The 26,865-nt window shown below is 38.1% G+C and overlaps 1 protein-coding gene across 6 annotated transcripts in view; it reads right to left on the reverse strand.

Moving 5' to 3' along the window:
- LRRC28 (leucine rich repeat containing 28) overlaps positions 1-26,865 on the reverse strand; it is a 194,033-nt gene that overhangs the window by 157,092 nt on the left and 10,076 nt on the right. For all 6 annotated transcript variants that reach the window (XR_011461553.1, XM_070357922.1, XM_070357920.1 and 3 more), the window contains exon 3: positions 12,360-12,400. Coding sequence is in view for 5 of the 6 variants with exons in the window: in XM_070357922.1 (XP_070214023.1) it covers positions 12,360-12,400 (41 nt within the window). In the remaining variant the exon portion in view is untranslated. The remainder of the gene's footprint in view (positions 1-12,359; positions 12,401-26,865) is intronic.

Below are 26,865 nucleotides of genomic sequence, written 5' to 3' on the forward strand. Positions count from 1 at the left end.
AGAGGAAAAAGGCAGAAGAAAATCTTTAGGGCCTAGGATTAGTATACTTGATACTAAAAACATGATACATAAAAGCAAAAATTGTTAACGTGGACCTCATCAAAAGATAAAACTTTCGCTCTGCAAAAGAACATGAAAATAGAAAGTATACAATGGGAGAAAATATTTGTAAACAACATATACAACCAAGGACTGGTTTCCAGAATATATAAAGAATTCTTAAAATTCTTACAACTAGAAAAAAGTACCCAAATAGAAAATGTACAATAGCCAAGAACAGACATTTCACTGAAGAAAAGATAAAGATGACAAGTATTTTAAAAGATGTCAAATGTTATTAGGCATTAGAGAAATACAAATGAAAATCACAATTAGATAAAACCACACATCTATCAAAATGAAGAAAAAAATGTTAAATAACGACATCAAAATAACACTGGTGCGATGTGGAGAAACTGGAACAATCACACTGCTAGGGAGAATGTAAAATGGTATAGCCAACCTGAAAAATTATTTGGAAGTTTTTAATGAAACTACAAATTCAGATGAAAAGTGGCAGAGTAAGGACCTCCAAAAATTCTCTTTTCATAAAATTAACAAGAATACTGCCAAAAATTATTCATAAGCTACATGAATAAAACTTTAGAAGTTAAACTCAAAGAGCTGCAGTAACACAGGGAGGGTTTGTTTAAGGAAAGCGGCAAACATCCCAATCAGAAGACTAGGCTGTGACCCTGGGGCATTTTACTTGCCCCGGCCCTATGCCCAGCTCTCCAGCACTGCGGAGCCTGGAAACATGCTGCAGTCGCTTTCCCCTTTACCTGCAGTGGCCTGGCCAGCACCGGGAGGGACAGACCCAAGCTGGAGTTCACTCCCAGAGAACTGTCATTTGACTGTCTCATGGTTCCCTGAAAGACCCCACTTGCAAGTCTGTTTTTAACTTGATCTGACTACAAGCTTGCCCAGTACAAAAACACTTTCCCCAGCTGAGATAAATTACAGGCAACTGTTTTAACTTCACTGCTGCCTAAGACAGTAGATAACAGCTGGAGCAAACAACAGACAACCAAAAACCTTAAACAAAAAAATTGGGGAAGGAGATTTACAGAGGAACTTTGAAAAACTGGCATATTTCTAGAAATATACAAGATCACATGCATGCCCAGAGTTGCACATATGCTCAGGAAAAGACCTGAGAAACCCTAAGCTCTCAACTCTGCTGAAATTGAAGCTCTTCATAAGAAATGAAGAAGGGCTTCCCCAGTGGCTCAGATGGTCAAGAATCTGCACCAATACAGTATACTAATGCATATATATGGAATTTAGAAAGATGGTAACAATAATCCTGTGTACGAGACAGCAAAAGAAACACTGATGTATAGAACAGTCTTATGGACTCTGTGGGAGAGGGAGAGGGTGGGAAGATTTGGGAGAATGGCATTGAAACATGTATAATATCATGTATGAAACAAGTTGCCAGTCCAGGTTCGATGCACAATACTGGATGCTTGGGGCTGGTGCACTGGGACGACCCAGAGGGATGGTATGGGGAGGGAGGAGGGAGGAGGGTTCAGGATGGGGAACACATGTATACCTGTGGCGGGTTCATTTCGATATTTGGCAAAACTAATACAATATTGTAAAGTTTAAAAATAAAATAAAATTAAAAAAAAAAAAAGAATCTGCCTGCAATGCCGAAGACCTGGGTTTGATCCCTAGGTTGGGAAGATCCCCTGGAGTAGGGATTGGCTACGCACTCCAATATTCTTGCATGGAGAATCTCATGGACAGAGGAGCCTGGCAGGCTACAGTCCATAGGGTGGCAAAGAGTCAGACACGACTAAAGTGATTTAGCACGTATAGCACACATAAGAAGTGAAGTCTAAAGCAAAGCTGTCAACTGTCCACCTAACTGAGAGGGGAAGGTATGCCACAATACATACACAGAGACCTCAGCAAGGACTGGGAGACTTAGCAGATTCAGGTAGTTAAAGAAATCTCTGCTTAGTCATTAGCTGACCACGAAAGTAACTGACCAGATACTTAAAAAAAAAAAAAAGAACAAAAAGGAAAGGGAAAAAAAAAAAAGAACAGAGAGTAGAGGAACTCCTTCTATAAGGCCAATACAATTGTGATACCAAATCCAGACAAAGACATAACAGAAAAGAAGACTACAGACCATTATCTCTTATGAATACAGATGTAAAAATCTTCAACAAAATACTAGCAAGCCAAATCCAGCAACATATAAAAAGGATTATACTCCATAAGCAAATGAAAATTATCCCCAGTAACGCACAGCTGGTTCAACACACAAACAATAAAAACATATGATCATCTCAATAGGTGAAAGAAGGAAAGATTATCTGATAAAATCAAATACCTTTTATACTAAAAACAGAAAATAAAGTATAGAAGAGAATTTCCTCAATTACATATGGGGACCTATGAAAAATCTAAAGCTAACACACTTAATGGCAAAAGACTAAAACCTTTCCCCCTATGATCAACACAAAGATGTCTAGTCTCTTCACTTCTATTTAACATTCTATATTCTAGCCAGGGCAACTAAGCAAGAAAAAGAAATAAAAGGTACATAGATCAGAAAGGAAGAAATACAACTCTTTATTGGTAGATGACTTGCTCTTGTTTACAGAAAACTGAAAGGAATTCAACAAAAACAAGAAAGAGCTAATAAATGAGTCTGGCAAAGTTGAAGGATATAATATCAATATATAAAAGTCAACTGTATTTTTATACTGTTGTTGTTGTTTTAGTTACTAAGTCATGTCTGACCTTTGCATCCCCATGGACTGAAGCCTGCCAAGCTCCTCTGTTCATGGGATTTCCTAGACAAGAATTTTTATATACTAGGCACTAAACAATTATAAAGGGAAATTAAGAATATAATTCTATGTACAAAAACATCAAAAAGAATAAATTTAGCAGAAGAAATTCAGTATTTTTACACTAAAAAGTGTTCAATGTTCAAACTATAAAATTGTTGAAAGAAACTGAAGACCTAAATAAACAGAAAGATATCCCACATTCATGGATTAGAAGACATAATACTGTTAGGATGGCAATAATCCACAAACTAATCTAAAGAGTCAATGCAATCATTATCAACAATAACAGTTGGCTTTTTTTTTTTTTTTATAAATTGAGAAGCAGATCTTAATATTCACATGGAAGTGCAAGGGATTTAGAATAGCTAAAATCATTTTGAAAAACAAGAATAACATTGGAGGATCCATATTTCTCAATTTCTAAACCTATTACAAAGCTAGAGTAATCAAGTCTCTGTGGTACTGGAAAAAGATAAGACATATAGATCAACAGAACAGAATTGAGAATCAAGAAATATGCCTATGTGCCTACGTGCCCTGGGAAAAGAACAGCCATCTCAATAAACGGTGGTAAGATAACTAGATATCCCACACAAAAATAGAACTTTAGATCTCTACATCACATCATATGCAAAAACTAACTCAAAATGTATCAAGACTTAAATGTAAAAGCTAAAAGTATACAATTTAAATAAGAAAATGGAGGTAAATCTTCATGACACTGGATTAGAAAGTCTTTCAGACATGATAACAAAACACAAGCAATTTATCAAAAAATGTAAAAGATAAATCACACAGACGGGAGAAAATATTTGCAAATCATATATATGATAAGGGTCTAGTATCTCAAATATATAAAACACTCTTAGAACTGAACAACAAAAAGACAACTATTATAATTTTTAAATGGACAACAGGTTTGCATAAATATTTCCCCAAAGAAACTACATAAATGACCAATAAGCACATGAAAAGACACGATTAGTCATTAGAAAAAATACAAATGAAAACTATAAGAAATCAATTTACACATCCTAGGGTGACTATAATCAAAAGTACAGAAAATAACAAGTGTTGATGGCAATGTGGAGAATCCTCACATATTGTTGGTAGAACTACAAAATAGTACAGCCTCTTTGGAAAACAGTTTGGCAGTTCCTCAAACGTTAAACATAGGGTTACCACTGCAATCCACTCCTAGGTAGAAACTCCAGAGAACTAAAAATAAATGTTCATAATCAAACTTCTACATAAATGTTTACAACTGCATTATTCACCATAGCCAAAATGTGGAGATAAGCCAAATGTCTACGGTAAAAAATGGATAAACAAAATGCTGTATATCCATGCGATGGAATATTATTCAGCCATAAAAAGAATGGATTCTGAAATATGCTGCGACATAGATGACACATGCTACACTAAAACAGCCAGACATAAATAGTCACATATTGCATGATGCCATCTATATAAAATGTCCAGAATAGGAATATCCATAGAAATAGAAAGCAGATTATTGGCCACTAGGGAGTTACAAGGAATTAGGAGAGGGGAATGATTATTAATGATCATTTAGGGTGATGAAAATGTTCTGGGTTAGACAGTGATAATGGTTGCTCAATCTTGTGTATATACCAAAACCAATGAACCATACACTTTAAAAGTGTATGATTAAATTTTTATGTAAATCATATTTCAATTTAAAAAATGAAACAAAGAATTCTCATATGCTTCAGCAATTAAACTCTTAAGCATTTATCTCAGAGAAATGAAAACTTACTCATATGCCAAAAAACATGTACATGAATGTTCAAAGGAGCTTTATGCATAATAGCTAAAAATGAAACTAATATGTCCTTCAGTAGGTGAATGGACAAACTCTATTACATCCATACTGTGAAACATAACTCAGCAACATAAAGGAACTACTGCTACATGCCACTACTTACATAGGTATCAGGGGAATTATGCTGAATGAAAAAAAAAGCTAGCCCTGAAAGGTTACATACTGTATGATTTATAAAACATAAAAAGTTAAACTGACCAAGTCATAGAGATGGAGAACAGAGTAGCAGTTGCCAGGGTTTGGGGACACGGGGAATGTGATTATAAAAGGGTAAAAAATTAGGAAAACGGAATAATATCAGTAGATTGTAGTACTGTCAATTTCCTGGTGGTGATCTCATACTATAGTTATGTAAGACATGAACGCTGGTAGAACCTAAAAGAGTACACAAGGATGTTTATGAATTACTTCTTATGTGTGATACCACCATTATCTCAAAGCAAAAAGTTGAATTTTTTTTTAAAAAAAAGGACAAAAGAAGACTTTTTTTCAAGCAAACCAAATCTGATAGAATATAGAAACTAATATAAAAAGACATTTTCTCATTTTTAAGTTTCTTTAAGAATTTAAATGCAAAATTTATTTAACAGTGTATTTCACCAGATACCAATTTTATCTCTCAGCTACAAATCTACCTGTTATGACATATAGGAGCTGGACCCTGTCAAAATTTCTCCTTTGCTAACTGATCTAATGTTAGGCCTAACGTTACCAAAAGAAGGTGTTAGAGTGACTCTGCAAGATGAGAATAGCAGGAAGGCACCTCTCCAGGTCCAGTCCTCTTTCCATTTTTTATTCCACTCAGAGCCAAGCTCCAGCAGCCCTCCTGGACCACTTTAAGCCACATCTCAACCACGAACGCCCCAAGCTGACGTCAGTTTTGCAGCATCTTTGGCTGTTATCCTCAGGCCACACTCCTTACCCAACAACACTCTTCTATAAGCAACTTCAACTGGCCTCACGTAACCGTCTTCCCCCACCCGCAGCCACTGCTGCACTGGTTCTGCCTTGTTCTCAGGCAGCTGCCTCCCCCTCGTCAGGCTGCTTTTAATATGCCAGCTCCGGATTACAAGTACTACTCCTGCAACAGTGAGATGACGTTACAGATCTGCTCTGGCCTAAATCAGATGGCAAGGCTCTTCACCACGTGAATGCTATATGCTTTGTGGCAGTCATATCTTCTTTGAAGAGGTCTAACCTCAGCCTAGGGTTTGGAACTCTCCTAAGTCTTTAGTCCCTTCACTGTCCAATTCTCTAGGTACAGATCTACTTTTTTGTACTCACTAATTCTGAGTACCATGGAGTCCTTTTTAACCTCTTTTAGTAGTTAATAACATTTTACTAATTAACAATTCTTTAATTTTCCCTGCTTAAATTAGTGGTATAGTTTCTAACTGGACCTTGACTGATATCTATGGTTTACACATACATAGATCTCTCTCACAACACTCTCACACATGTAAAACACAGGACGACAGCACAAAGGATAGGAGGGATGAACTGAATGTACCGATCCAAGGTTCTTATATTAAATGTGAAGTAGTATGTTATGTGAAGGTAGATTATAATAGGTTAAAGAAATATAAACCTTTCAATATTGAAATGAAGTAGAGTTAATAAATCAATAATGGTAATAAAACATAATCCTAAAATAACACTGAAATAATTTAAAAGAAGGAAACTAAAGGGGAAAAATAATAGAGAACAATTGGGACAAATAGAAAAAACAATTGTTAAGATGGTGAACTTAAGCTCAATCCTATCAGTAATCATATTAAACATAAATAGTCTAAATATTCCAGTGGAATGAGCCATATTGTTAGACTGGTCAAAATCAAAGAACCAACTAATGCTGACTTCAAGAAACCCATTTGAGTTATAAAGGCAAAAACAGATTCAAGTAAAAGAATGTGAGTTTCAATTCCAGGACAGCAGAATGAACTCCTACTAGACTGGTGCTCTAACAACTAAAACACTGAAGAGCACACACAGACAAAATGAACCTAAGGCACTGCAACAGTAAACAAAAAAGCCAGTTCTGGAAGAGAGACAAAAACTGAAGCATGACACTGGGTAAGTCTGAGTTTCATCTTTTTTTCTTAATAGCATTTGGTCTAAGGAAAGGGACAAACAGTTACCACAAAAAGTGGCTAAAATTCCAAAAGAAAACTGCAGTCTTGCTAGCCAAAATGAGGACAGAGTTCAGGGCAACGATGGTCCCTGACAAACAGAGAATACCGGAAAACAAACAAACAAATAGGGAGGGGAAACCCCAAATCCTATGTATAAACTTTGCCTGAATCAGTGCCTTATTCCAAAACCATTTGTACTGGAAAAAACTATAACTAAAGATAAAAGAACTGGACTGAGATCTCAGTTGCCTTCCAAAAGGCCCTTTACTGTTTTGAGTCAACCAGGGAAACCACTGAAACAAAACATCAACACTCTTCAAAGACATTAACAGATTTTAGTATCTAAAACACATATCCTCAATTGTCAGGCTATAACCTAAAATTACTTAACATATGAACACTCAGGAAAATGTCAATGATGACAAACAATGTATAGCAACCCCAAGGCAACTCTGATGTTGGGAATTAGCAGACAACTCTCTAAAAGTAGTTGTTATAATTATGCACAGTGGTCTAAAGTAAAATATATCTTAATGAAAAGATAAGGACATCTTAGCAGAGAAACAGAAACTAAGAAAGGATGAAAGAAAGAATATTCTAGAACTGAAATGCTTACTGGATAAAGGTGAATAAAAGAATATAACACACTGTTTTGATTACTGTAGCTCTGAAATACTATCTGAAGTCTAAAAGGGTTATATCTCCAGCTTTGTTCCTTTTTCCTTAGGATTGCTTTAGTAAGCCTGGGTCTTTTGTAGTTCCATATAAATTTTAGGATTATTTGTTCTACTTCTGTGAAAAATGTCATGGGTAATTTGATAGGTATCACAATTAAATCTGTAGATTGCTTGCACGGTATGGCTATTTTAACTATATTAATTCTACCAATTCAAGATCTTGGAGACAGATCAATATAAATGATTCAATCTAAGTGCAGAGAAAAAAAGGAGGAAACATGAAGTCCCTGAGAGGTATGTAGGACAATATCAACAAGATATATGTAAACTGAGTCCAATAAAGAGAGAGAGGAAAAGGTGCATAAAAAGTATTTGAAGAAATAATGTTTGAAAATGTCCCAAATTTGGTAAAAGACATAAATTCACTGATTCAAGTAGCTCAGCAGACTCCAAGATAAATACAAAGAATATTATACCAAGGCACATCACAGTTAAATTGCTAAAAGCCAAGATCAAAAGAAAATCTTCAAAGAAGTCAGAGAAAAATGATATATTACACACATGTGGAGAATGATGAAAATTCCACTGACTTCTTATGAGAATCTATGGAGATCTGAAGATAGTCAAATACTTTCAAGAAGCTCAAAAAAATAAAAACTGTCAATCCAGAATTGAACTGCCATTGTGTAGATTACTCAGCTTGGAGTCTTATGTTGCAATCTTCTTCATCTTCATGACTGGTTCACCTTTTGGCCTGAAGGCCTCAAAGATTTTTCCATTAGATTTAAAGTCTGAAAAAATGTCATACCCATTACTAATAAAAAAATTCTTGAGAAAGCAGGAATTAATAGTGTGGTAGGCAGCACCTAGGATGGTCCCCAGTGGTCCCCACTCCTTGGCATGGAGGCCTTGTGTAACGGCCTCCCCTTGAGTGTCACAGCAAGTGATGCGATGCCACTTCCATGATTAGACTAGAAAGGGGCAAGGGCTCCGCTCTCGCATACTCTTCTGCTTGCTCACTCTGATCGAAGTCAGCTGCCATGTTGTGAGCTACATAATAGAGGCTAAGTGGTGATGAACTAAGGGCCAACAGCCAGCTAGGAACTGACGCTCTCAGTCTAACAACCTGCAAGGAATTGGTTGAATCCTGCCAATAACTATATGAGTGAACACAGAGAGAGGATCTTTCCTCAGGTGAGCTTTCAGGTAAGTCAGCAGCCCTGGGCAACAATCTTGATTAAAGCCTTCAGAGAGACACTGAAGCAAAGGGATCCAGCTAAGCCAAGCTCAGATTCTGGACCTTCAAAAAATACGAGAGAATAAGTGTTTATTCTTTTAACTACCCCTACACTTCAAGCAACTACATTTTGAGATAATCTGTAGAGCAGCAATAGATTATTAACACAGATGGATATTTACTTAACACATAAGAATTGTGTTAACTGTAAGGCCAGCATCTTTCTTAGTGGATGAAACCTGGAGATATTCCCACTAAGGTCTTAAAGAAGACAAGGATGCCTACTACCTCAAATACTATTTTACACTGCTCTGGAGAAGGACTAGTCAATGCAATCAGAATAGAGAAAATAAAGATTTGGAAAAGAAGACATAACACTGTATTTTCAGACATGAGAGTAGAGTATACCTGGAAAACTCTGGAGAATCAATGATTAATTCAAACAATAGAAGATTTCAGGAAGGAGCAAGATATAAAGTTAATACGCAAAAAACCATAGTGCTCCTATAACAAAAATTACTCAGTTAGAAGATATAACAGATAAGAAAAATCATTTACACAGCAAAAAAATTAAACATTTAGGAAAAAACTATTAGAAATGTTCAAAACCTATATGGAGAAAAATATAAAGTTATATATTAAGGATAGAAAAGTAGGGCTAAAAAATGTTAATACATCCCTGTTCTTAGAAATATATACTAAAGTAGTTAGGGGTGAAAAAACACGCTTCAGAAAAAAATAAATACACATATAATATATATAAGAGAATGAAAACAAAACCTTGATAAACCAAATAGGGCAGAACATCACTGAAGATATTTAAAGTGAACCTAGTCCAGAAGAAACAATCAAACAAGACATCTACTTCAAAAATCCAGACATCGACTTAAAAAAAAAAAATCTTGAGGGCAAATTGGGATAATTTAAATATGAACTGTATATTAGATGATATTATTGAATTAATACTACTTTTCTTAGACCTAAAAATAATAAAATTATGTGCAAGAATGTCTTTATTCTTAGATACATAGGGGCTTCCCAGGTGGCACTAGTGGTAAAGAATCCACCTGCCCGAGACGTGGGTTCCATCCCTAATCAGGGAAGACTCCTTGGAGTAGGAAATTGCAACCTACTCCAAAATTCCATGGTCAGAGGAGCCTGGTGGGCTATAGTCCATGGGGCCACAGAGAGTCGAACACAACTGAGTGTGTGCACGCACACACACACTATAATGTGTGCAATTTGTGTGTAAGAGAGAGAGGGAGAAAGGAAAGGAAAAGGGGGAAAGAGGGGCAGTAAAGAGAGAGTAGAAGGGGGAAGAGAGGAAGGAAATGAAGCAAAATGTTAACTGGTTACATTTAGGTGAAGCCTGTCCTTGAACAAGAGGGTTTAAAGTGCACAGGTCCAATTACATTCTGATTTTTTTTCAACAAATTTCTACTAAGTACTACACCATCCAAGCTTGTGTGAGTCCACAGATATGGAACTATGGATGTGGATGTTACGGAAATTAAAAAGTCTTGTTTAGGCTTCAGAGACAAAGCAGAGCAGGCCTCTGACCTTGCTTCTAACCTGCCTGGACACTGCCCTGACTGTGAGTGACTGCCTTCTGTGAATGCAAGACTGGCAGCATCATAGATAAGACAGGGGATGAATCTTGAGATTGTTAAGCCTCTGGGGGCAAGCTGGCCAACCAAGCCCCAGATTTAAAAACATTCCAAGTTTTGCGCGTTAACATGAAATCAGAACTGCTATTTGCTCACAGATTGATGATTGCCTCTGGGATTGTAAGTGGGAACCCGAACCGCGATCTCTAAAGTCTAACCCACTGAGCGGACACGCTGCCTGGGACATTTTCCCAATTGAGACTCCCAATGTGCTGTGTCACGGGACTTTCCACTGCTGTTTGAGTCTGGATGTTGGTGAGAATTCAGTTTGGTGATGTATCCTCCGCTGTTTCTATTTCTCTTTTCTTTTAATGTTAGTATATTGAAATTAAGCTAGATAATTCTCTAATAAATATTGGTTATTATTTATTTGTATGGAACAAGTATATGTATGGATGTGAGAGTTGGACTATAAAGAAATCTGAGGGCCAAAGAATTGATGCTTTTGAACTGTGGTGTTGGAGAAAAATCTTGAGAGTCCCTTGGACTGCAAGGAGATTTAACCAGTCAATCCTAAAGGAAATCAGTCCTGAATATTCATAGGAAAGACTGATGCTGAAGCTGAAACTCTAATACTTAGGCCACCTGATGAGAAGAACTGACTCACTGGAAAAGACCCTGATGCTGGGAAAGACTGAAGGCAGGAGGAGAAGGTGATGACAGAGGAAGAGATGGTTGGATGGCACCACCAACTCGATGGACATGAGTTTGAGTAAGCTCCGGGAGCTGGTGATGGACAGGGAGGCCTGGTGTGCTGCAGTCTACGGGGTCAAAAACAGTAGGACACAACTGAACGACTGAACTGAACTGATAGAACAAGTGGCTCATTTTGTTAACAAATCCTTTGAACCTGAGACAAAAGTGAAAACTTTTGGCAAAACAATGGAGGGCTATAAAGTTATACCTGGATTTTCAACTGTGAGAGGGTGGCACCTCTAAGCTCCACGTTAGATCAACTGTATGGATGTTCATTGTACTATGCTTCCAACTTTTTTGTTGGTCAGAAATTTTTCAAAAATAAAAGTAAAACGACAGAGACTTCTGGCTTATGATAAAGGTGTAAAATTAGCTCTCTCTAATTTACCTCCTGAAAATCATGCCAAATAATAAAAAGAACAAGAAAAGGTGATGCAAATTCCTCCCTCGACAAAATTAGGAGGCAGGTAGAAAGAAAGGGAAATACAAGATATGGAAATTTCTTATCTTCCTTAGTCAAGAGATAAAGTTGATATACTAAAAACAAAGGTGTAAATGCATTTTAAAAAGATACATTATTTAGTATTATGGAGGTAATCATCATAAGAACTAAAACAAATGTAGGATGTAGGGAAGGAGGCTTTTACTCTATATTTTAAATCTTTTATACCATCAGGCTGTTTATATCAGTAGCATATGTAGTAGTAGTAACAATACTAACAATCACATGCTAAGTCGCTTCAGCTGTGTCCCACTCTGCAACCCCATGGACTGTAGCCCTCCAGGCTCCTCTGTCCATGGGGTTTTCCAGGCAGGCAGGAATACTGAAGTGGGTTGCCATTTCCTTCTCCAGGGGATCTTCCTGACCCAGGTATCAAACCCACACCTCTTATGTCTCCTGCACTGGCAGGTGGGTTCTTTACCATTAGTGCCAACTGGGAAGCCCAATACTCCCAATTCCATGGACTATCCAAAGGATTCTGTGACCAAGATGCTGCAAGAAAAAAAAAAACGTATCTTTCATCATCTTTACTACCCTGAAGTAAGATATTTAAAACATAAATGTAAATGGTAAGATACTTTAAAATACTATTGGGTTTAGCAGAACCACAGGTCTACCTACATGAGCACCATGATCATAATACCAAAAAATAATAAATTAATACATTAAAATATTCCCTGTAATTTAAAATAACTTAAAATTATGTCCATTCTTGTTTTTTAAAAAAAAAAAAATTTGAATAAACAGACTCACAGTTCCACAAGGTTTGGAAGCTTCTGAGCAAGGTTTTCTGGCTGAAAATTAAAAACTCAGAATTAAATTTTATTTTTGAAAAATGTATAAACATTTCTAAACAGCTTAAATACAAGTACTACCTTTTGAAGGGCTGTAAATTTTGAGAAAATGTGAAAATAATACATCAGCAGGTCTGGGTTTATGCTTACATAGATCAAACTACAATTTAAACGTATACATCTGAACACTGAAAATCCATATCCCTTGGAGAAACCAGATCTCATATTCCATGGTCACAGAAGAAATAAAAATGTTTTAACAGACACAGAGGGAATAGCACCATGTGACGCTGGGGCCAGAGGTGGGAGGGATGGAGCTACAAAGCCAAGGAACACCGCTGGTAAAGCACCCCGCCCCGCCCCTGGGAGCTCAGAGAAAGGAGGCTCTTCCTCAAAGCCCTGAGAAGGAACCAACCCAACCAACACCATGGTTTGGAACTTCTGTCCTCCAGAACTGTGAGACAGTAAATTTCTGCATTTTAAGCCACCTAGCCTGTGTAATTAGTTACAGTAGCCCTAAATATAATACTATCAACCCCTTGTCAAACCAAAATCCCAAACTACTCCTGAGGAGAAAGGAACTGAAATCGCAGAGGGCCAGATACCAAGATATAACTAAACTCAGAATAAACAGAGTAAGCTGGAGCTCAGGTGTCCTAAGGGAGGTCACATCTGGACCAGGTTCTAAGTTCTGAGTAGGAGTGTGATGTGACAAGGACAGGAAGCAGGCCACAGGGAGGAGGGGAAGGGAGATGGGGCTAGGCCCTGGGTAGAAGGAAAAGCCTCCTGTCAGCCTGCGTGTCTCTCTCTCTCTCTCTCTCTCTCTCTCACACACACACACAGACATGAATTGTCAAGACTGAAAGAGCACACTGAGTCAGGAGTAACATTTTTTTATTCTACACTAAAACATACTGTAGAATTAAGCTAGATATCAATAACAAAGAATCAGGAATGATTTTTTAAAAGCAATTATGACTAACTTGAGGCTTGAAAGACTTAACTATCAGAGGTTGCCATGGAGTAGGGAGGAGGAGCGTTCTGGTTAGCTTTCTAGGCACATGAATCAACATGTGAAAAGACAAAAGAGAGACAGGTGTGTTTAAGAAATCACAAACACAGTTTGTTCTACTGTAACTGCCTGGCAGCACTCATGACAAAATCTTACATTTCAAAAGCACTTATAAAAATAATTGTGTCAATAGAAAAATAAAAGTTTGGGAGATTTGTAACAAGTAATTTTTCTTACAGGAGCTTAGAACAGTGATTATCATTAGGAAAAGGATAGTGCTGTTATTCTCCATCTATTTTTATATCATCTGAATCTTTAATAATGAGCATATATGTCTTTTAAAATTAAAAAAGTTAAAATCAAATTTAAAATTTACTATATAAATTGTTACACAATTGAGGAATCAATCACATTATATGTAACTTAGGTTCTAAACACTCAATAAAAGAAATGCCATTAGTTTGGTATTTCTGGTATATCTGGGCCACAGAGAATAAAGGTATATAATTTTGAAGACAGTACCAAGGAATAGTTCACTAGGGTCTTATATTTTATACTGAGGAAAAACTATTTTTTAAAAATCTTGAACACAATGGTTTATTTTAATCAAGGAGACAAAGTTATTAATTTCATATTGGCATACTGATGTATTTACTTAGCAGCAGTATCCCAAATTAGTTACATATATAATAGCCTTCACACTTTCATAATAACCAAATAGCACTGAATCTAAATACTGTTTTGAAGTCAGTGAAACATTTATTAAGTTTCCACTTTTGATAAAACCACTTTTAGTTTTCAAATGCCGAAGCTGTGATTCCTTTTCCCCTATGTTTTGACATCAATATCTGCAATGAGGTCCTTCATGACAAGTCTTTCCTTGAGTGCTGCTCTTGGATCTAAGTTTCCAAAATGTTTCTTTTAGTACTGGTACCTCCCCTAGTAAGAGGAATATACACTTCCACCTGTGGGGATACTTACAAGACATTCCAGGCAAACTAAAGCACTGAGGGGGTGGGAGAGGAGAGGTAAGAAGCTTTCTGGCTGTGCCTCTTAAAAAGAAAAGGCTTATCTGGAAAAGAAATGCTATTAGAACCTCAACTTGTTTGATCTGCTATAATATCAATACCATATCTGGCTGATTACAGGACCCATGGTCATTCTTTACAGATGCCTTCTTGGCTCTTACCAGACAGTATTGCAATTTTTCCATGACCAACTAGTTACCTCTGTGAGATATTTCCCTACACACACAATTAAGCACTGCATAATGTTTCTGCTGCCATTACTGCATCACTATATTTTTACGAGTAAGTACATTGTGTTTTAATTTAAAAACAAGCACACCAACCTTGAGAAAATTGGCAGTTCATTAGGATGCTGGGTTCAAAAAAAAAGAAAGCAAAAAGCCTGGTAAAGAATCAGCCTGCTGCATAGGCTGTGGCTGACATCTACTGGTGCTCTAAAATATCATTCTCTGCTTCCTAGTGGTACATTTTAGCAATGAAACTAAATAATATGAGAAACACTATATATTTTAATTTTCCTATTTACATAGTTTATGAAAAGCAGGTAAGAGACTGGATCACTATATATTAACATCAACATTGTTGTTACTCTGTGAGTAACTAAGGAGCTTCCCAGGTGACTCGGATGGTAAAGAATCCACCTGCAATGCTGGAGACCCAGGTTTGATCCCTGTGTCAGAAAAATCCCCTGGAGAAGGGAACAGCAACGCACTCCAGTGGGAAATCTTGCCTGGGAAATCCCATGGACAGAGGAGCCTGGCGGGTCCCAGTCCATGGGTCATGAAGAGTCGGACACAACTAAGCGACTAACACTCAGAGCAACTAAGCTCTAATGCTGGATTACAGGTGCCACACAAACAGGACTCAGACTACTAAGTTTTAAATGTTTTCAAATTTTAAAATCCTGATCGATTAAGAGCAATAATCTTAAAGTGCCTTGCAAAACTATTATTACTATTATTTCCTTCTTTTTCACAAATTTGACATACAAAAGTTTTAATAGATAAACAATCTGTACCCAAATTCCTTGAGTATGAATACTTCCTTCTAAACTAATTGAAAACTGTTTTATAAATTAAACCAAAATTCCCATCATTAAATTTCATATTATCACTTAATAATTTTTCTTTATAAATAATGTAAAAGTAAACTTCAGTAAACACAGTATAAAATTCACTTCAAATCTTGAATCAGTGATGCTTTACCATGTACTGTTATGGAAAACTTACAACCTCCTTCAATGGGAATGTTTTAAAATTGTGTATCTTGGAACAAATACTTCAAATATGTTGCAAACACATGTTCAATTGCATTCTCTTATAGTCACTGTGCACCACTTACTTTCCTTTCTCCTTCTGGGCAACAGGCAGGATTGCACTTAAGTTCAACATGGTTAAGTGACTTGCTTTGGTCAATGGAATTAAGTCAAACTAGAGACCTTAGAGCAGAGAAGGCAATGGCACCCCACTCCAGTACTCTTGTCTGGAAAATCCCATGGATGGAGGAGCCTGGTGGGCTGCAGTCCATGGGGTCGCTACGAGTCGCACACAACCAAGCGACTTCACTTTCACTTTTCACTTTCATGCATTGGAGAAGGAAATGGCAACCCACTCCAGTGTTCCTGCCTGGGGAATCCCAGGGACGGGGGAGCCTGGTGGGCTTCCGTCTATGGGGTCGCATAGAGTCGGGCACCACTGAAGCAACTTAGCAGCAGCAGCAGCAGCAGAGACCTTAGAGAGTTTGCACATGAGAGGTCCACAGCGACCTTTACCAGCTTTCATCCCTGAGTAAAGACACCATGAACCAAAGTCCCCCAGAGATCGGCGAGAGTAGTGCAGTATGAAAAAAAAAAAAAAAATCATTGAATCACTAGGATTCAGGGCTCAGCAAAATATGCTCCATCCTACCTCTAACAACACATTTCAAAGAAGTCCTGAATTAAATGCATATTTTTATAGCAGTTATTAAAAAGTAAAATAAAGTCAGACCTCTACTTCACACCATATACAAAAGTTAACTAAAAATGGATCTGCTGCTGCTAAGTTGCTTCAGTTGTGTCCGACTCTGTGCGACCCCATAGATGGCAGCCCACCAGGCTCCCCTGTCCCTGGGATTCTCCAGGCAAGAACACTGGAGTGGGTTGCCATTCCCTTCTCCAATGCATGAAAAAGAAAAGTGAAAGTGAAGACGCTCAGTCATGCCCGACTCTTTGTGACGCCATGGACTGCAGCCTACCAGGCTCCTCCATCCATGGGATTTTCCAGGCAAGAGTACTGGAGTGGGGTGCCATTGCCTTCTCCCAAAAATGGATCTATCAATGACTTATATCTAAGTGCTGAAACAATAAAATTCATGGAGGGAACCATGAGTAAATCTTCATGATCATAGGCCAAAAGCAGGAGCACCGGTAGAAAAAACAGATAAGCCAGACTTTATCAAAATTAAAAATTTTCTGCGTAAGAGAACATTACAAGAAACTGAAAGGCAATATATAAAATGGGAGAAAATATCTGCAAACCATATACCTGGTAAGTGTCTAGAACACTTACAACTCAATCACAAAAAAAAAAAAAAAAAAAAAACAATCCCTTGAAAAATGGCCAAAGGACTTGAGAAGACATTCTTTAAAGAAGACATGCAACCCGCCAATAAGCACATGAAGACACCCAACTTCATTAGCATTAAAGTGAAGTCACTCAGTCGTGTCCAACTCTTTGGGACCCCATGGACTGCAGCCTACCAGGCTCCTCCGTCCAACGGGATTCTCCAGGCAAGAGTACTGGAGTGGACTGCCATTCCTTCTCTAGGGGATCTTCCCAACCCAGGGATTGAACCCGGGTCTCCCACATTGCAGGCAGACGCTTTGCCATCTGAGCCACCAGCATCTCATTAGGGATATGCAAATCAAAACCACAATGAGGTACCACTTCAAAACCACCAGGATGGCCATAATTTGTTAAAAATGTAAACTTAACAACTACTGATGAGGAACTGAGAAATAGGAACCCTTGTACACTGCTGGCAGTAATGTAAAATGGTTCAGCCACTATAGAGAAGTTTGGCTGTTCCTCAAAAAGTTAAACATAGAATCGCCATAAGGTTTCATATTTCTACTCCTATATATACCCCAAATAATTAAAAGCAGGTACTTAAACATTTACATGTATACCCATGTTCATAGCAGCAGTGTTCATAATAGCTATAAGGTGGGAACAGCCCAAATGTCCATCAACGGATGAACAGATAAACAAACTGTGGTATATACACACTGTGGAATCTTTATTAAATCATAAGGAATGAAGGAATGACACACGCTACCACCTGCATGAAACGTGAGAACATTTTGCTAAGTGAAAAGAAGTCAGACACAAAGGTGATACGCTGAATGATCCCAATATATGAAATATCCAAAACAGATAAATCCAGAGAGAGAGAACACAGACTGGGGCTCCAGGCCTGGGGCGTAGAGGGGAGTAGGAAGAGGCTGCTTAATGGACAAGGGGCTTTGCTTCTGAGTGATGGGTATGTTTGGAGCTAAACAAAGGTGACGGTGTGCAACACTGCGTATATTCTGAATGCTACTGATTTTTCACTTTAAAATGGTTAATTTTTCACGAAGTGAATTTCACCTCAATAAATTATTTTTAATTTTAATAAAGTTACTTCATTCAAAAACCACCACAACATACTCAACAAGCTTTCTAGTTGGATCAATAATTTGGTATCACTTTTTCTGGGCAAGCATACAGCACAAGTTAAATACCATGGGGTTATATGAGAACAACCAAAGAAAACCTCTTTACTACCAGGAATATTAGTTCATTCCTCCTCCAGTATTTTTCCTCCTTTTATGTATGTTATAGAGCAAGATCTCTCAACAGTCAAGTCAGAAGCCCTGGCAGGCTAATGGGAACAGAGACAGATGAGCAGCCCCACCTTTCCTGGCCCACAATAGCAGAAATGCCCATCACAGCCCTACTCACCATTTGCCCCACAATGTCCCTTAGCGTTTACCCTCTTATCTCTTGGCTCACTTCCATTAACTACTCAGTTTCTTCTCTTAAAATTTCTCTTGAAATAAATGTTAAACAGACCAAAAAAGCATGAGCCTTGTCTTAAACACCCGTCATATTTCCTTGATGTTTTCTGGAGACAGAAAACCACAACAGATTCTCAATACCTCCATCTACTATCATCAAAATCTCTTGACAGTTAAGTTCATTTCTTCTGCAATAAGTAACACAACAAAAAATTATTAACTATGGTTTTCATGTGAATAACCCTAGAAAGCCTGAGACACATATTGGCGGGGGAAGAGAGGAGGTGCTAAGGAGAGGGAGAAGGGGCAATAAGAAATGCTTTTAAGAGCATTAATAGCTCACTAACCCCTCCCAACCACTCCTAACAAGGGCTGTGCAATCAGTTAGGTCAAGGACCACTAGAAGTTACCACTGACATCCTGTTTCCCAGGAAAAATGTAATGAGACTATAATGTGCAAATAATGGGCACTCTATTCATAAGCAATATAAAAAGATAATCCCAAACATACATCAGTGTTTTATGGGAAAATGCAAATTTTGATTACCCAGATACGAAAACATAACATCTTTAGAGTTTATTTTAATGGTTCTTAAAAAAAAAAAAAAAAAACTGTGGCAAATATTCAAATTTCTTGGAATGCACCCATCAGAACAATCACAAATATTTTATGTCCCAAGTTCATTAAAATAAAAATTTCATTGGAAATTCACTGAATACAAGCATTACAAATATTAAAATAAAGCCATTTCAAAAGGAAAGGAAATGGAAAGGAGGGGTACAAACTGAGGGAAGGTAAAATTTTCAAAATGTGGACAAATTCTTTTGTTTCTAAAGTTGTCTTTGAAGTGCCTAAAAAAGAACTCTGGCATCATTTTTCTTTATAATTCTGTAGCATTAACACATAGTGGTAGTTTGATTTTCATGATAATAATGAGTTGCTACTATTGATTCTAATTTTTTTTTTCAGTCACACACACCACTGGTCCAACAGAATTTTCTACAACATGGAAATATTTTCTATCTACCCACCCAATATGGTGGCCACTACTCACATATGACCATTAAGTATTTAAAAGATTATTTATTATGACTATGGAATTGATGAAAGTGAAAGTGGAGAGTGAAAAAGTTGGCTTAAAGCTCAACATTCAGAAAACGAAGATCATGGCATCTGGTCCCATCACTTCATGGGAAATAGATGGGGAAACAGTGGAAACAGTGTCAGACTTCATTTTTTTGGGCTCCAAAATCACCGCAGATGGTGACTGCAGCCATGAAATTAAAAGACGCTTGCTTACTCCTTGGAAGGAAAGTTATGACCAACCTAGATAGCATATTCAAAAGCAGAGACATTACTTTGCCAACAAAGGTCCCTCTAGTCAAGGCTATGGTTTTTCCTGTGGTCATGTATGGATGTGAGAGTTCGACTGTGAAGAAGGCTGAGCACCGAAGAATTGATGCTTTTGAACTGTGGTGTTGGAGAAGACTCTTGAGAGTGCCTTGGACTGCAAGGAGATCCAACCAGTGCATTCTAAAGGAAATCAGCCCTGCGTGTTCTTTGGAAGGACTGATGTTGAAGCTGAAACTCCAGTACTTTGGCTACCTCATGCGAAGAGTTAACTCATTGGAAAAGACTCTGATGCTGGGAGGGGCTGGGGACAGGAGGAGAAGAGGATGACAGAGGATGAGATGGCTGGATGGCATCACTGACTCGATGGACGTGAGTCTGGGTGAACTCCAAGAGTTGGTGATGGACAGGGAGGCCTGGCGTGCTGCGATTCATGGGGTCGCAAAGAATCGTACACGACTGAGCAACTGAACTGAAGGAATTGAATTTTCAGTATTTTGTTATAAGTTAAACAGTACTACATATAACTAGTAGTTATCATACTAGAAAGTAACTTTCTAGTATTACTTTCTAATACTAGTTAGTATTACACTCACTGCCAGTTTTTCACTTAAACTTAGCTCTTTTCGACACAGAACATTAAAGAACTACTTAACTGTATGAACGATAAAATTTTTAATTATTTTCTTAAAATGATGAAGTACTTGCTTGATATTTATAGAGGTTAAAATTATTCTCTTAAAAATATAAATAAATAAATGTTAAGTATCTGCAAAACTGCAAGTGTTTTATTGCCAAAAATGTAAAAAAAATTTCCAGATTGATATTTTTCACTTAGCAACAAACTTTTACAGAAAAATATGCTCAAAGTTAAAAAGTCTGTACATCTAGTACATTTACAAACTGAAATATGTACAATCGGTCTATGTGAGTTCTGTATCCTTGGATTCAACTAACCATGCATCAAAAATAATCAGGGAAAAAATATTCCAGAAAGTTTCAAAAAGCAAAACTTGAATTGCTACACCAACAACTATTATATAACATTCACACTGTCTTCACAACTACTTATATAGCATTTACACTGTATTAGGTATTATAAAAAATCTAGAGATGATGTATGGCAACCCACTCCAGTACTCTTGCCTGGAAAATCCCATGGACGGAGGAGCCTGGTAGGCTGCAGTCCATGAAGTCATGAAGAGTCAGACACGACTGAGCGACTTCTCTTTCACTTTCACTTTCATGCATTGGAGAAGGAAATGGCAACCCACTTCAGTGTTCTTGCCTGGAGAATCCCAGGGACAGCACAGCCTGGTGGGCTGCCGTCTATGGGGTCACATAGAGTCGGACACGACTGAAGCAAGTTAGCAGCAGCAGCAGCAGAGATGATGTAAAGTATACAGGAAGATGTGCATTGGTTATATGCAAATACCAAACCATTTTATACAAGGGACTTGAGCAGCCTCTGATTTTGGTACTGGAGTGAGTACTAGAACCAGTTCCCCACAGATACCAAGGGATGTCTGTATCTGAATATTTTTCAAAAGAAAACAAACATTAAAAATTACTAAAATTCTGTAAAGTATTAATATTAAAAATATTTGTTTAAAAATGAAAGCTGTAGAGATATCCTAAACAAGGGTTGAAGACTGGATCATCATTTGCCCCTACCTACTTTCTATTTTTTAAAAAAACCTATTTAATGTGCATTCAATGATTTTATAAATGGAATTTTCAAAGTTAAAATAGACACACAAAAAAGAATACTAAACACTTTTCCATAAGGCCAGATTAACCATTTAAAAATACACCTAGCCTTTACAATCCTATATGCTTATGACACAACTGCTTGTTTCAGGAAGGAACAATGTTCCAAGCTCACAGCATGATATTTCAAACACCTTAAATACATTTTATCTATATTCATCTATCAATCGAGAGAGAGAGAGAGAGACTGATTTGATGGGACTAACATATAGAAACTGGTATCTCACTCTTGGTGCATAGGTGCCTCATTTTTAGTATAGTGAATGCTTGAAAATGAATTTAAACGTATGGAAACATACACAAATGTGTACAAGCCTTCTGCTTGTACACGGAATCCCTCAAGTACATAAGGATAGAGTCTAGAGTGAAAGGTCTGTATCCCTGTCACGTCTTTCTAAACTCTCTCCTAATTCCCCAGGCCAAAACTACAAGTCAGGAAGAGTGGGTTAAGTCATGTTCCCTATATTTCTTTAAGAATGTACAGAATGATGCATGTTGTAAAAGTATTTCTATCAAGAACAATTAGACTCACAGTAAAACTCAAGAAGTAAACTTCAAAGAGGTAACCAGGAAAATTCACTTAACGTGGAACGCTTCATTGTTCCACAGCGGATAAATGTAGTTAAACTTTTACACGGTGCGAGGCTAGAAACAGGTCACCAACAAATACCTGCAGAATTACAAAAGCAGCACTGACAGAACTACAAATTAGAAGACCTGTGTCTTGCTCTAACTGGCCACAAAAATGACTTGAGATCCATCTATTAACCTCTTCTAAGCTTACTTACCTCAAAGAGACAAACTGCCTAAATTATCTACAAAGTTCCATCTAGCTTTAAAATTCTGTGATTCAGCAGAATAAATTATAGGTCAACATTAATTTTCCAAGCTATTTCAAATAGTTTGTTTACTATCTGACAAGGATCTACTGACAACCAACCAGTAACACTGAGAGGACAAAATACTTAAATCTGAAGATTCAATAGGAAAAATACCTTTGATTTAAAGAGATGGGAATACCAGACCACCTGACCTGCATTCTGGGAAATCTGTATACTGGTCAAGAAGCAACAGTTAGAATTGGACATGGAACAACACACTGGTTCCAAATAGAAAAGGAGTACAACAAGGCTGTATATTGTCACCCTGCTTATTTAACTTATATCAGAGTACATCATGAGAAACGCTGGGCTGGATGAAGCACAAGTTGGAATCAAGATTGCTGGGAGAAATATCAATAGCCTCAGATATGCAGATGACACCACCCTTATGGCAGAAAGCAAAAAAGAACTAAAGAGCCTCTTGAAGAAAGTGAAAGAGGAGAGTGAAAAAGTTGGCTTAAAACTCAACATTCAGAAAACTAAGATCATGGCATCTGGTCCCATCATTTCATGGCAAATAAATGGAGAAAAAATAGAATAGTGACAGACTTTATTTTGGGGACTTCAAAATCACTGCAGATGGTGACTGCAGCCATGAAATTAAAAGACGCTTGCTCCTTGGAAGAAAAGCTATGACCAACATAGACAGCATATTAAAAAGCAGAGACACTGCTTTACCAACAAATGTCCATCTAGTCAAAGCTATGGTTTTTCCAGTAGTCATGTATGGATGTGAGAGTTGGATTATAAAGAAAGCTGAGTGCCGAAGAATTGATGCTTTTGAACTGTGGTGTTGGAGAAGACTCTTGAGAGTCCCTTGGACTGCAAGGAGATCCAACCTGTCCATCCTAAAGGAAATCAGTCCTGAATATTCATTGGAAGGACTGATGCTGAAGCTGAAACTCCAATACTTTGGCCACCTGATGAGAAGAACCAACTCATTGGAAAAGCCCCTGATGCTGGGAAAGATTGAAGACGGGAGGAGAAGGGGATAACAGAGGATGAGATGGTTGGATGGTGTCACCAACTTGATGGACATGAGTTTGAGTAGGCTCTGGGAGTTGGTGATGGACAGGGAAGCCTGATGTGGTGCAGTCCATGGGGTCGCAAAGAGTTGGACATGACTGAATGACTCAACTGATAACAAAACTCACACTTTTCAGGCACAGGTGTGTTAACTGAGATAGTTACTGGTACATTTGTAATGAATGTTTTGCAGGTCTATAGCATACATTAGGGAGAAGGCAATGGCACCCCACTCCAGTACTCTTGCCCAGAAAATCCCATGGATGGAGGAGCCTGGTAGGCTGCAGTCCATGGGGTCGCTAAGAGTCAGACATGACTGAGCGACTTCACTTTCACTTTCCACTTTCATGCATTGGAGAAGGAAATGGCAACCCACTCCAGTGTTCTTGCCTGGAGAATCCCATGGACGGAGAAGCCTGGTAGGCTGCAGTCCATGGGGTCGCACAGAGTCAGACACGACTGAAGCAACTTAGCAGCAGCAGCAGCAGCAGCATACATTATAAATAAGCATTAAAACACAGACAGGGCTATTTCCATGCATTCAGGTTTAGAAATAACTAAGATGTTTCTGTACAGTGTTAACTCGAGAACACAGCATTCATGGTCATTATGGAGGCTGTGGAAGATGCAAGGGTCTGACAAATTAGGGGGAAACAGAGGTCCTTTGCTGGAATTCAAAATGACACCATCAAACAAAAACAAAATCATTCCCTCTCCCTACTTCTTCTGGCACATTTGATTGCATGGTGCTCATTTTTACCATCTCTTTGTTGGTTTTCCCTTCAAGGTGTTCTGATGATCATTTGATCTAGATACTACTCTTACCAAATTCAAAGCAGGTAGAGCATATAGCTGGATGACTTCTCAGTCATCAACACTTTCCACCCTCAACCCAGCCAGCAGCTTCAAGGAGCATAAATGCAAGCATCACCATCACTGTAAATCAAAATGTTTAGACTCACTGATTAATAAATCTGAGAGCTGGGAAAGATCCTAGTACCAGCAAATTCCAACAAACTCATTTTCATGTTTAATTATAAAAATCATAAATATCTACTGAAAAGAATATAAACCAAACTCAGTAGTAGGACCCTTCTCTTTTACTATAAACACTTAAGTGTAAGGCTCTGTTTATTAGAGCTTCTATCCCAACTCTTGTGGCCTCCCTCTTCCACAGCTATCATCTCTACTAAGTTTGATGTATTCTTTTTTATGCCTCAGTTTACTTGTCTATAAAGCAGGAATAATAGTGCCTACCTCATATAATTATCTTGCAGATTAATTAGATTAACACACATAAATTACTTAAAACCGTGCTTGGCACCTAGTAACACCTCAAATGATGGTAGCTGCTATCTAATTTTAACCCAGCCCATATGGATAAAAGCTTAGGTTTCCACAATTTTTCATCATGTACAATGTTGTGAGGAGTATCCTTGTTCACTTGGCTGTTTTTTCTGTTGGGTAAAGAAAATTAGAGATACCAAGGGAACATTTCATGCAAAGATGGGCTCAATAAAGGACAGAAATGGTATGGACCTAACAGAACAGAAGGTATTAAGAAGAGGTGGCAAGAATACACAGAAGAACTGTACAAAAAAGATCTTCATGACCCAGATAATCACAATGGTGTGATCACTCACCTAGAGCCAGACATCCTGGAATGTGAAGTCAAGTGGGTGTTAAGAAACATCACTATGAACAAAGCTAGCGGAGGTGATGGAATTCCAGTTGAGCTATTTCAAATCCTAAAAGATGATGCTGTGAAAGTGCTGCACTCAATATGCCAGCAAAATTGGAAAACTCAGCAGTGGCCACAGCACTGGAAAAGGTCGGTTTTCATTCTGATCCCAAAGAAAGGCAATGTCAAAGAATGGTCAAACTACTGCACAATTGCACTCATCTCACATGCTAGTAAAGTAATGCTCAAAATTCTCCAAGCCAGGCTTCAGGAATACATGAACTGTGAACTTTCATGTTCAGATGAAAGTTCAAGCTGGTTGTTCAAGCTTGTTTTAGAAAAGGCAGAGGAACCAGAGATCAAATTGCCAGCATCTGCTAGATCATCAAAAAAGCAATAGAGTTCCAGAAAAACATCTATTTCTGCTTTACTGACTACGGCAAAGCCTTTGACTATGTGGATCACAACAAACTGTGGAAAATTCTGAAAGAGATGGGAATACCAGACCACCTGACTTGCCTCTTGAGAAATCTGTATGCAGGTCAGGAAGCAAAAGTCAGAACTGGACATGGAACAACAGACTGGTTCCAAATACGAAAAAGATTATGTCAAGGCTATATATTGTCACCCTGCTTATTATATGCAGAGTACATCATGAGAAATGCTGGACTGGATGAAGCCCACCTGAATCAAGATTGCCAGGAGAAATATCAATAACCTTAGATATGCAGATGATGGCACCCTTATGGCAGAAAGTGAAGAACTAAAGAGCCTCTTGATGAAAGTGAAAGAGAGTAAAAATGTTGCCTTTAAAGGTCAACATTCAGAAAGCTAAGATCATGGCATCCAGTCCCATCACTTCATGGCAAATAAATGGGGAAACAGTGGAAACAGTGGCTGACTTTATTTTTCTGGGCTCCAAAATCACTGCAGATGGTGACTGCAGCTGTGAAATTAAAAGATGCTTGCTCCTTGGAAGAAAAGTTATAACCAACCTAGACAGCATATTAAAAAGCAGAGACATTACTTTACCAACAAAGGTCCATCGAGTCAAAGCTATGGTTTTTCCAGTTGTCATGTATGGATGTGAGCTAAGCTAGCTAAGTCACTTCAGTCGTGTTCGACTCTGTGCGACCCCACAGACGACAGCCCACCAGGCTCCCCCGTCCCTGGGATTCTCTAGGCAAAAAACCCCACTAGAGTGGGTTGCCATTTCCCTCTCCAATGCATGGAAGTGAAAAGTGAAAGTGAAGTCAGTCAGTTGAGTCCGACCCTCAGCGACCCCATGGACTGCAGCCTACCAGGCTCTTCCATCCATGGGATTTTCCAGGCAAGAGTACTGGAGTGGGGTGCCATTGCCTTCTCCCATGGATGTGAGAGTTGGACTATAAAGAAAGCTGAGCTCCAAGAATTGATCTTTGAACTGTGGTGTTGGAAAAGACTCTTGAGAGTTCCTTGGGCTGCAAGGAGATCCAACCAGTTCATCCTAAAGGAGATCAGTCCTGAATACTCAATGGAAGGACTGATGCTGAAGCTGAAACTCTAATATTTTGGCCACCTGATGTGAAGAGCTGACTCATTTGAAAAGACCCTGATGCTGAGAAAGACTGAAGGCAGGAGGAGAAGGGGATGACAGAGGATGAGATGGTTGGATGGCACCACCAACTCGATGGACAT

This window comes from Bos mutus, chromosome 21 (genome assembly GCF_027580195.1).
Source record: "Bos mutus isolate GX-2022 chromosome 21, NWIPB_WYAK_1.1, whole genome shotgun sequence".
In the NCBI taxonomy this organism is placed as follows: Eukaryota; Metazoa; Chordata; class Mammalia; order Artiodactyla; family Bovidae; genus Bos; species Bos mutus.